This window comes from Apis cerana, linkage group LG11 (genome assembly GCF_029169275.1).
Source record: "Apis cerana isolate GH-2021 linkage group LG11, AcerK_1.0, whole genome shotgun sequence".
NCBI lineage: Eukaryota > Metazoa > Arthropoda > Insecta > Hymenoptera > Apidae > Apis > Apis cerana.
In genome coordinates, this window is record NC_083862.1 from 6,432,402 (window position 1) to 6,446,279 (window position 13,878).

A 13,878-nucleotide genomic window follows, 5' to 3' on the forward strand; every position below is an offset into this window, starting at 1 on the left:
TTTGTACTAATTGATACAACTTATTATTTGCTATAAAAAAATATTAAATTATTTACATCGAAAAATTTTTAGTTAATGAGATATTATAATTTGAAATTCTTATCAAAACTTATCATATAAAAGACAAGGAACGTTCAACATTCTATTGCTTATGCTTTCTTTGTCTTTTATAGTAAATTTTATTAAATTACAATAACAATAACCTAAATTAAAGATTTTTCGACATAAAAAGTTTAATAGTCAGATTGCAAAGAATTAAATGTTTTTTTTTTTAAATTTTCTATAATCCATAAATATTATTGTATTATTATTTTCATTGTTAAATGAATATTTATCTTAAAATAATTGAAATAAAAAATAGAAGATTTCGAGGATTTATTTATTCAATCTAAATAAATTTCACAGATCGCAAGAAATAAATAATTCAACAAACAAATATTTTTATTTGTAATTGTTCACGTGACTCACCCTGTGTAAAAAATAAAGCAAATATATTCTACAGTGTGGCATTGCTGTATCATCAACTAAAAGTATTGCGTACCTATACATTGTTATAGTAGACGGAAATGTGTACGTTTATAATATATAAAGATAGAAACCTTTATTTATTTTATAAATGATATTGTATACCGCATACTTGATTCGTTAATGGAAAAGAGTTAAAAAGAGACCAATGTGATATTTCAATTATAATGACCCTATAGATACTTTGCGTAAAACTAACGTAATAATCCAAAGCAAAAATTTTTCACAGCAAATATCTTGTTTCTTTTTATCTTCATTTTTTCGATACAAGTAAAAAATCTTGTGTAAACGAACGAATTATATCTTATATGCTATTACTGCTATTTATTATATTTTATTTTTTTGTATGTTTTTTTATTAGAATTTTTGTGTTAAAAAATCTGAAAATTAAAATAAAATAATATTTTTTGCACTATAGATAATTATGTTAGATAAAAATTTATCATAGCTGTAATTATTTGATTAGTTGGAAAATTCATAGTATTTTGGACAGACTATTTCAGTAATATTTTATGCGAATTAATGGAAAAATGGAAAAAATGTTAAATAATTTTTTTTATCAAGATTGAGAATTGAACATTTAAAAATGATATTTTTATAGATTTTTAGTAATGAATTTGAAATTAGTTTTGCACTTGAAATTATAATTGTTATTTCTTTAAAAACTATATTATATTTCTTAACTTTTTTTATGCTTCATATATTTTATTGTATATATTTTATAAATTTCCGTAAAAATTTGAATAAATGCCTTGTTATATAAATATTAGTATTGAAAAACTTTTATTTAAAATAAAAATAATAAGTAAAAAAACAAATAATTATTTTAAATAAAATAAGAAACATATTTACAAATAAATTGTAGAATCTCATATTTATTAAAATAGAGATTAAAATAAAATTCTTTTTTTTTTAATTTTTTTTGGAATTCTTTTTTTATAGTTAGAAATATTTTACTTAATAAAATATTCATTATGTGAAAATGTTTTATTTTCGATTTTTTTTTAAATTCATTAAGAATTTCCCTAATATTTAAAATCCACTAATCGTTTCAATATTTCATCAATATAGCTTTTCTGCAAATTCTAGTAGTTCATAATTATATATTGTAATGATTGATTGCTAAGAAAATTACTTGTTTTTTATTCTTCTTTAACTTGTTTAACAATATTAATAATTACGTAAGTTAATAATGCTTATACATATATATATATATATATATATACACATGACCTAAACGTAAGGAATTCACTTGATGATAAATCGAAATCCTTATATTGAATATCATTTATTAAAAGATTTTATAATTAACATAATATATCTTTACTTTATTGATTTTTTATTATTTCGATTTATTTAGAAAATATTAATAATCTATTAAAATTTATTTTAAAATAATTAGTCTTTATTCTTTATCCCATTCAGAATGGATTACAATTAACTTGTATAAATTCAATATTCCAAATATTCGAATATTTTGTGTAACAACATTCTGAAAGTTTCCCTAATCAACATACACATCAATAATTCCATTCAAATCAAATATTTTTGTTATATATAATACTTTCAAAAGTCAATCAGAATAAATCTATTAATTGCTAAATATTCTTTAAAAATGATTTATTTAGTTCAAAAATCTCTTTATTATTCAAACTTTCAGTTGACAAATCAATTAAGTAATTATTTCAACAATTTAGTAATAATTTAATTGATTTGTTAACTAAAATTTAAGTAAATTCTATTACATAAATCATTTTCTGAAATTGGCTTTTGAATCTTTTATATGTACATTTTTGCAAATATTTATAAAGTATTTTTATTTTATGTTATAAAAAGTCAAATTTTAAAAGAAAAAAATTATTTTGTTTTTAATAGTCCTCTTGTTTCAGATATAATTATGTATAAGATAATTATCGAATGTGCGAAAAAAAATAAAAAATTAAAAATAAATCATAAATAATGATATTTAATTCTATTTGATATAAAAATATAAAAAAAAAAGATTATAATATAATTTATATCTTTTCAAATTTACTAATTGATATAATTAAATTAAACATTAAATAAAATATTAAATTAAATATTAATTAAATATTAAAATTATAATATATATAATATGTATAAAATTATATATATAAAATTAAATATTATAAAAAAGAAGCAAAATAAATATAAATGAATATATTCTAGTATCGATATAATATAAGTAAATATCGACATTATGTATACATATATTCAATATGATAACAGGTATCGTTAATTCAATATTAATAATAAGTATAACAATAGATATGATACATACATAACACAGATCATATAATATAGTATGTCATCATAATATGAATAGATCATATCCAATTATAAAATGTACACATATATATATCAATGTATTCGTTATGAAATATAGTGCAGTTGCAATTTTGATAACTTGTAATAAAATTTCATCTGTTGCATTTCCACCAATACATGGGAGAGATGGTCATTTATGTAGGTGAAAGCGATATATTGTGGTCATAAATTAAATCATTAAGAAGGAATATTCATTTATGTGATCCAAAATTGTATACGTTTTGTACTTTAAATCTCGGACTTGAAAAATTATATGTAAATTTATATTATATAATTTTTCATTGAAACTGTACTGAATCTTCATTCGTTATATCTTACTTAATAAAAATTATCGTAAGTGAAAAATGAACCCATAAGTATTAAAAATAAAGTATTTTTCAAAATAATATATATATATATAAAATAATAATAGTAAAAGTTTAATAATATAACAATAAAAATTTAAATTGATATAATTTCATCAATTGATTATATGATTGAATGAAACTGAAGATCCTTATTAAGAAGAGAAAGAAATATGTGTATTGTAATATCTTTTAAATTTTAAAATAATTTCAGCAATCAGTAAATTGATTATTATAAATTGTAAAATTTTAAAATATATTAAATTATAAAATTGGCTAATTATAAAATTACTAACTTCATCATCGCTTTCATCTACTATCACATCTATTATATTATGCCATTTATTCTGAATGAGTTATAAAACACTTCATTTATATTCAAAATTTCAAATAAGATATAGAATATCATAGAAAATTATAAAATATTAATTCTCGAAAATAAGAAAATATTTTTATTTTTGGATTTCGTTTTATCATAAATGGATATTATTCGAATAAGAATAATTGAATAGAATAGAATAATTGATTATATTAAAATAATAAATAAATTTATTTTTTAAAAAATAGATAAAGTGACACAAGATTTTTTACGTACAATACATTCCCAGTTTATTAATAAAAAAATGTATGTAATATTACACTTTTTTTTCTTTTATATAGAGCTCTTTATTGGAATTGAAAAACTTTATTGGAATTGATTAATATGAACATTTTTGTATTTTTTATTATAATGAACTATTGTAAATTATTGTAGAGTATATACTATATACTTTACTTATTGCAGCAATTTTATTATTATTAACATAAAGAGTTGATTTTATATTTGCATTTAATTCTTTATCCTAAATCATAGATTTTTTACTTTATTTTCAATATCATTTTATTTTATTGTACAATGACAAATTTTAACATATTCATAATCATTAACAATTTTATTTTAATTCATTACTATTTGGCGTGTACTTGTATCATTTTAAGAATTTGTGTCATAGATTTATATTATTTTACATTTACAATGAGTTTTACGCATCTAATTTCTAGAATTTTAAAACTTCAAATCTGAATTTATCTTATAAATAACATAAAATTTTATTATATTTAATATAATAAATTAATTTTTCTAAAAAAAATTAAAAAATAACAAATTTAGGATTACTTTCCCTTTCTTAGTTAAAATGTCCTATCTAATATTTTAATGAATCCATATGTGAAAATTAAAATTTTTATCATTTTCTTAGAAAAAATAAATTTGATTTTAGATCAACTATTTCTAAAATAAAATACAATAAATTCAATTCTTAAAAATTAAAGAACACGCAGAACTTAAAATATTTCAATAAAAAAAATATACTATATAGAATATTTTAACTATTAAGAGAATTATTATTGATTTACGATTATAGAAAGAAGAAAGCAAGAATATATATTCGTAAAAAATTCGAAGACCATATGATTAACTATTAGAATGAAATATATTATAATATATTATATACACATTTATTACATTAATTTTAACATTGATGTTAAATCTTGTTCCTATTGAATTATTCTATTTTCATAATTTAAATTCTTATTTGATATAAACTGATATGAGCATGTTTACATGTTGCATATTGATATGAGCTTTTTCGCACAATTTATTTGAAACTCATTTTTATTCTTGTTAATAATAGATATAAATATGATTTATTTCATTAAATTTTTATGTGAAAATGTGAAATTAATATTTATTATGAAATATTTATAGAAGATGAAATTTAGTTTTAATATCTACAATATTCCTCACTTGTTATTTATAAATTAAGAAATGCATATTTGAATTCTTTAATTTATCGTATAGATATTTTTTTATAAAGAATATGTCATCATTCTTTGTTATGCTTGATTTTGAATCAAATAGAAACAAAAGTAAAAAATATTGAATAGAAAGAAAATTTTGACATTTTTTTTCTTAATTAATTTTCATAATGAAATGGAATTACATTAATTCCATTTTGAGATATTTTTAATAAAAAAATATAATTAATTAATGTTAGAATTACAAGATTTAATTTTAATTTTAATTGAAGATTTTTAGAATAATATTTTTAGAATAACTTGAGAATATTATGAAATATTTGCAACATTTGGAATATTAGAAATTCTTTCTTATTCTTAATAATTAATAATTAATCATATATTATCTATATAATTTTAATTTGTTGCTTAATATATTTTTCATTAAAATATTTCATGACAATAAAAAATAGAATATAAGATAAAAAAATAAGAAAAAATATATAATTCTTCTTAAACAAACAGATAATTTAATAAGAAGGTAATTATTACCTGTTATAATCCTGTTATAATATATCATCATTAAAAATTTTAATTATTAAAATAATTTTATTATAATAGTATTATAATTATTGAAATAAAAAAACATAAAAATTCTATTTTTATATTTTAATGACTAATTAATATATAATATAAGTAATTAAAATATCGTTGATCACAGAGAGATTATGCGGATGCTCACTCTGAATGTCCTAGGAATTGAATAATGGGAATAAGTCTGCATCTATTAAAAAAAATAAAAATGTGTTAAGTGAGGAATATTGTACTTAGAAAATGAAATGAATGATGATATTTCAGAAAATGTTATTTAATTATAAAATTATAATATAATTTGTTATTTTCATAATATGTTGGTTGAAAAAAGAAAATGATTTTTTTAAGGAAGGCAAATAAAAAATGTAATAAAGAATTTTTATAGTTTTATTATTGAATAAAATTTTTTAATGAAATTTTTTTAATATTCCAATATTTAATATCTAATAATTATTATAAATTTATTATATAATATATCAAACTGAATATATATTTATAATTCAATTAAAAGAATTAATTTTTCCTAACTAATTATACTCTTATTTTTTGGAAATAATTCACTTCTATAATTTTTTAAATAATTTCAAATATTTTTTATAAATTTTTTTATTATCTTTCTTCTATAAAAAAATATATCGATTAATTCAAAAATTTAGATTTTCATTTAGATATACTGTAATGTAAATAATAAATAAATTTTTTTAAATGCGATAACTGATAAATAATAAGGTGCTAATCTATATCGGTTTCATAATTTTTATGTTTGTATAAATATAAAATATTGAATTTTAATTAAAAAAGAAAAAATTGTTTTTTCATTTATTTATATGTATAAAACAATGCGAATAAAATTAAGAAATGCAAACATGAGTCATGGGATGTAATATATATATGTGTATAAGATAGATATAATTAATTAATATTTTTACATTTTATCGTACTTTCAATTACTTTCAATTTTAAATTATGTAAATTAAAAATAAAAATTTATGAATAGAAAAAATTGTTTATTTAATAATTTAATAATTATGTTATAAATAATTTAATATTAGTACTATCAAATATTTAATGTTAATTAAGTATTCTATTAATAATTGTATATCAAAATTAATTCTTTAAATTATAACTAATTATAATGTAAATTAATATAAAAAAATACTAGAAAAAATTTTTTTATTAATATGCTTGTCTAAAATTAAAAAAAGATAAGTACTTAATAAAATGTCCTCATTTTTTTTAATTATTATAATATAATGTTATAATAATTATTATAATAAATTAAAATACTTCAATATAATGTTATAAATTAAAATGTTCAATATAATGCATTTTAATAAATTTTATTAATCAATTATTTTTTAAAATTCTAAAAACAATATAATATGTTTTAATTTTATAATATATCTTTTATATTTTGAATTAATAATAAAAATAAAAGAAATATAATTTAATGGAATGAATTTTTTAAAAATATTTTACATAAAAAAATTAAAATATAAATTTCTTAAAATATGTTTATTCAAAAATATAATATTTAAAATATCATAAATATTTATGATTTTAATTTTTATCAATATATAAATATACAATATATTTTTAGAAACAATATTTTTAAAAATATTGAGAAAATTCTTAAAGAAGAAATGAATTATTGAAAAATATATTTATACCATTTACAAAAATCTTCTTCATTTTAATGTATAATATTGAACAATTACATGTGTATATGTTAAAAATATGTTAAAAATATGTTAAAAATTATAATATAAAATGTTTTAATTTTATCAATAATAATTTTTAATAAGAAAGAAATTATACATATATACTATATTAAAAAATAATAACAAATTTTTTATTTTATATTATAAAATATTACAATTTATTCAAGAATATATTTGATACAATCTGTTTTATTTTAATTAATAAATATTACAAGGAAATTAATAATCATACATTAAAAATTAACAAATTAAAACATCCAACATTACATAGCATTTTTGGAAGCTAATAATAAATTCTGCTTATTTACACTTATACATATCTCTAATATTTAGTATTTATTAGTTTTATTCGATGATCCCTATCTTCGTTGTAGGAATCTCCTTAAATATTATAATCATTGCTTAAAGGATTTCATGTTTCTTTTAGGCCAAGTCTTCTGCTATTACTTCGAACAAAGATGTAAACAAGAGATTTACGATATGCAGTGCAATAACATTGATTAAAAAAAAACAACTATAATGTACATTTTATGATTAAATTACGAAATAAAAATGTAAGTATCTTAGATCGAATAACAAATTTGTTTGTTTTTCACGAAATTTTATATGTTTAAATATATATAATATATATAATATATATATATATAATATATATATATAATATATATATAAATATATATAATATATATATATAAATATATATAATATATATAATAATATTTAAATATATATAATATATATAATATATATAAAATATATATAAAATTATATTTTCACTATTTAAAAATTATATATATACTAATATATATTTATTTTAAAATTATAAATAATTGAACTTTTAAAGAAAAATTATTCTAAATTAGGATAATGTAATGCAAAATAGAAATGTATTACATTCTGTACAAAAGTTCATAGCTTTTAATTAAAATTTTTTTTAATAATTGATATTTTACTAAAATTTTTCACTTTTCATTTTTTTAATACATTATACATACTCCTTACTTTATTTATCAAAAGTCAGACTTGATATCTCCTATTTAAAATAAAGATTTACATCCATTTAAGATAAAAATTTTCAAGCATATCTCATGCAGAAGTAAAATGATAAAGACACTATAATAAAATGATAACAATGATAATTCATGTAATAACAATGTACATGTGTCTTATGTATATAAAAATTTGGTAAGTTTTATATAATAGGCATAAGTTTCAAAGATTGAAAATAGAATGTGCTACTTTATTTTATTGCGAAGTCTTAACATTTTATAACTAGAAACTAATTTGATTGATTTTTTTATAGCATTATTATCTTATTTTATATTCCTTATTGTAATTGAAAAGTTAAGAACTATAATATTTCTTTCAAATAAATAAAAAAATAAATAAATAAATTCAATGATAAACAAATAAAGTAAAAACTATAGAAATAATATTAATATTTGAATTATATAATATTATGCAAGATAAAAATTCTTCTTTATTTTCATCTTATATAAAATGGAATTCAAATATCGAAAAATAAATATAGGAGATATCTTATATAGAAAGTATTATATAAATGATATTACATCACAGATCTACATATACATAATACGTAAATATGCGAAATGTATATATATATTTAAAATCGACTTATAAAACGTCATTTTTCAACATGCCACATTTAGTAGATATGATATATTTTCACGATTCTGATTTTTGTATAATTATTATATTCTAGCATTAAAAAATATAATACAAATATTTCTAAAAAAAAATTTCAAAGAATTTATTATAAAATAATATAGTTATACAAATGTCGAAGAAAATTTATAAAACTATTCAATACATTTCAATATATTGGAAAATAATTATTGAAAAAATTATTTGATGAAATATTAATTCTATAAAAATATCACTTTTTTTCTTACATTTTTTTTAAAATTTTTTAAATAATTCAAAATATTTTGAAAGTATTATAAATATTACTTTTAATTATTATTTAATTGCATAAAAAATAAAAGAAGTAGTAATATTTAATATTAACAATAATTTATAAATAATAAAATACATAAGTACATATAATTAATATCTCTAATCTTTTCAAGTTTAAATATATAAATTATTCATAAAAAATTATTAAACAATTTAAAAAATGCAAAAAAAAATATCTTTATCTTTAAACAAAATAACAACAATTTTTTGTATAAATAAATAAAATATGAAATATATAATATATATACAATATATATAATACAAATATATAATACATTTTTTAACAAATATGAATGAATTTATTAATCTAATAAATTATTTAAAAAATTTGTTTGAATAAACATTCACAAATCGCAAGAAATTTTTTCAAAAATAAATAGTAGGATATATGATATCAAAAATAAAAATTAAAATTAAAATTGTATAAAGATATAATAGTGTAAAGCTAAGATGTATCTCTATATATATGTATATAAATATATATGCATGTAAAATTTTTGTGAAAAAAATACGATTACGATTTATTATAAAAAATTTAATTTTTTGTATAAAAATAAATATAAATGAGCTTAAATTTTGAATACAATAATCTTATTATTCTTACAAGATATTAATTTAAACATGATTTTAAAAATTTTTCCAAACAAAAGTTAATATGAAAAAATATCAGTTAAGATTTATTTATTAAGTCATAATCAATTTAAAATGATGCAACACTGATGAAACAAAAATAGAATGAATTCACTCTATTTCTCGCTTTATCTAATGCAAACCTTAATTGTTTATAACTTAAGAAATAAACTTTAATTAATATTTTTGTGTATTATTCATATATCATTTATATATTTGTAAATTAAAATCAGGATATTTTCCATATTTTGAAAAAATATTATAATAATTTATATATTTATATAAATAAATAAAGATTTAAATTTTATGAAAATGAAAATATAATTTATTTACTTCATCTTTCCTCTATAATTTTTATAAAATTAATTATCCAATAATATAAATGAAATGCACATTTAAGTTATTTATTATATATATAACATTATATACTTTAAATTTTGTTTGAAATTAAGAGAATTAAAATTTTACTTAGATACTATAGATATAATAACGAATATATTCATATATTATGGTACGCACTTTTTGATACAAACTTGCTATGAATCATTGAAAATAAGTTATAACTTAATTTACTTAAAAGAAAAAAAAGATTTTTAAATCTATTATTCTAAATCCAATTCATAGATTAAAATAAATAACGATGGCTTCTCTTCGTGAAGATTAAATCGTTAATCATTAGTTCACGAACTAATATATGGACGATATATAACATATATAGATATAGATATATTATATTAGATTTGTATTTGTATCGCCACTTAAACAGGAAAGCAGTGACATACCTGATCAAAAAACCTTATTGTTTGAATAAAAATTATTTGAACAGAGAATTTCCAATGATATCTATTTTTCTTACCATTAATAATACCGTTAAATCTCTAGTTAATAAATAACAGTCTCTGTTATCTTTGATATGTAGAAATATCAGAAAACAAACCTATAAATATGTATATATTACAAAATGAGGCAGAATTTCCAAATTTTTAAATAAAAAGGAATGAGATTCTCAAAAGTTCGAAATTTCAAAATGCTTTAAAATTTAAGAAATATTGAATTTTTGAATTTCAAAATTTCTTGCTATTTTTATGATTTTTGAAACATAAATTAATTAATAATTAAACCATTCGAAAATATTGTGAAAATATATAGGGGTATTTTAATTAATATCATTCACTAATTTATTACAATAATTTGATAATTAGTAATTTATTTTTAATACTAACTAGTACTTAATTCTTATACTTTCAACTCCTTAATTGTTGATGTTTAAAATTAAGATTTATTTTAAAATTATTAATTAAAATATAATATTTCTTTACAATATAAATAATTAATTAATCATCAACATAATATTCATATATATTCTGAGACATATTATTTATATTCGATAACTTATGAATAAAAGTATTTATTTCATTTAAAATATATAAGATAATATTGAAATTTTTTTTAAATATTGATTTCCATTAAAAGATTTATTCAAATGATTTCCTTTAAAAAATTGATTCATTCAATTTGATTGATATATACTACTATATAATTACATTATGTATATTGGTAAAGGTAATAATCGAATTGATTGAATACTATTTACTGAAACATATTAAGGAAGAAGATGATTTAAATAATATAAGGTCACTGATTCTCCCTTTTACCAATAAGTTCTCATTCGTGTAATAAGAGCTGACATTTGTGAAACTGGTTTTAAGAATTCGTTCATTTATTTTATTTAGATTAATGTTCTTAAGCAGTAAAATTGATAAATGAAAAAAATTTTGTAAATTATAATTCATTAGTTCTTCTATACTTACTGCTTGCATTATATTATAAAAATAATTTAAAAAATTTAACTTATATATAATAAGTTATTCATCTAAAATTTGAATTCTTTGAAATATTAGAAAAAAAACATAAATTAAAATTATTTTAGTATTATTTTAAAAAATATTTAATTATTGATTAAAAAATATTCATTGAAAATAATTTAAACAATAATTTAATTGTAAATTAAATAAAAAGAATTTTATTATTATTTTATTATTAACACAATTTTATTTAGATAATTATATATATAATAATTAATAAATAATTATAATAATTATAATATGTATTTGTACATATGTTATAATATATATTTTTAAAGAAATCATTTTGAAATATTTTTATGAAAAAAAATTATGAAAATAATTTTATGAAAATAAATTATTTAATCATTTATTGATTTGTTTTATTATATTATACAATTAAATTTTGTTTTATTATATTGCAATAATTCTTATTAAAATAAATATTATAATATAAAACCTTACTTTTTCAATCTTACTTTTTTCTTATAAGTTAAATCTTAAGATTGTCGATTTTTTATTATCGTCATTGTTCATATATATTTATATGCATTATTTAGCATGCTTATATATAATCATTTATTTTGTAAGCTTATTCGGATTTTGCAAAATTAAACAACAAATTTTGTTTTTTGCTTCTATATATTATTTTCTGCTTTTTTATCTTACCTTATGTAATTTATCTTTTTTATTTAACATTAATTTATTATAAAATTTTAAAATAATAAAATTTTCAGTTCAAATATATTAATAAAATATATTATAAATGTAATAAATTAATAATAAAATAATATTTTGAATAATTTATTTAAAAGAAAAAAAAATATTAATTTATATTTATGTCAAATTTATTTAAATTTCAGAACGAATTAACAACACTTCAAAGAGACGTAATATTTTACAATGCAATTGAAAGAAATGAAGAAAACGACATTTAAGAACATCATGTTACATGAATATTTATTAAAGAAACTATTTTAAATCTATTATATATGTATGAGTATTTGAAAAAGAGAAAGATTTAATTTTAATTTATAATTATTATATTTGAATGTGAAATATTCTTTGTAATAGATATATTTAATGCATAGAATTAATATAATATTTTTCATAATTTTTATTGTAATTTAAAATCCTTTTAATGATAAAAAAAACAATAAAATAAAAAATAAAAAAACTCAATATAATTTATACCAAGCATTATATTGTTTTGGCTTATAAATAATTCCTTCTATTTGTAAAGTAATAATATTAATATTAGTATATGATAGAACATATTATTTTTTACAAAATTTTGATTATATATTTGAACTATAGACATAAAATAAATTTTCTTATAAAATTTCTCTCTATTAATAATCGAGCAGGCAAGAAATTAATGACTTAAGCCATTTTATATATATATATTCTCTATAGTCTCTATAGTAAATATTTTATAAATTATATTTTATTAATTCTAAAAGATTCAGAACTGAAAGAAGCTCTGTAGTTATCCAACAAAGATATTGATTCTTATTTCTGATGTGACATTTTTTTATTGAAGTTAGAAAAAGAGACTGAATAAAAAAAATAATGTAAAAATAATGTAAAATAATGTAAATAATGTAAAATTCCAAGAATTGAAATACTCGAGAAAAACATTGTAGAAATAATATATATTAAAAAATATAAAATTTATTTGTTTTTATGAAATTATTTTTTATTTTTAATTATTTTTTAAATTATACTTTACAATATATTTGTAAAATTTTTCTAATTAAATTAAAATTAAATTAACAATATAATTTAAATTATGTTTAATTATTTAATAGAGAAAAAAAAGAATTATTATTAGTTATTAAATAATATATTAAATACACAAATTATTATATCGCGTTTATTATTTATTTATTTATTGATTAATTAATCTTAGAAATATATTAATAAATATAATTTCATTAGATAATCAAAAATAATCAAAATTAAAAATAAAATTTTAACATATTATTGTTTCGCGAATATTTGATTCTAATTCGAGATCAAATATATTGCTCGAGACATATCAATGGAAATTCCTTAATGATAGAAATAAGTATTTTATTTCATAAGTCGATAAGGTAAGATTTTGCAATTCTGAAA

The 13,878-nt window shown here is 16.2% G+C and overlaps 1 protein-coding gene across 4 annotated transcripts in view; it reads left to right on the plus strand.

Moving 5' to 3' along the window:
• LOC108002410 (putative phosphatidate phosphatase) overlaps positions 1 to 13,878 on the plus strand; it is a 141,714-nt gene that overhangs the window by 86,814 nt on the left and 41,022 nt on the right. The window contains exon 8 of one of the 4 annotated variants that reach the window (XM_062081561.1): positions 12,624 to 12,951. The exons of 2 other annotated variants lie outside the window; for them this stretch is intronic. In XM_062081561.1, the coding sequence (XP_061937545.1) occupies positions 12,624 to 12,698 (75 nt within the window). In that variant the 3' untranslated portion in view covers positions 12,699 to 12,951. Of the gene's footprint in view, positions 1 to 7,736; positions 7,890 to 12,623; positions 12,952 to 13,878 lie in introns of those variants that run through there. One more of the 4 variants, XM_062081560.1, reaches the window with a different exon arrangement.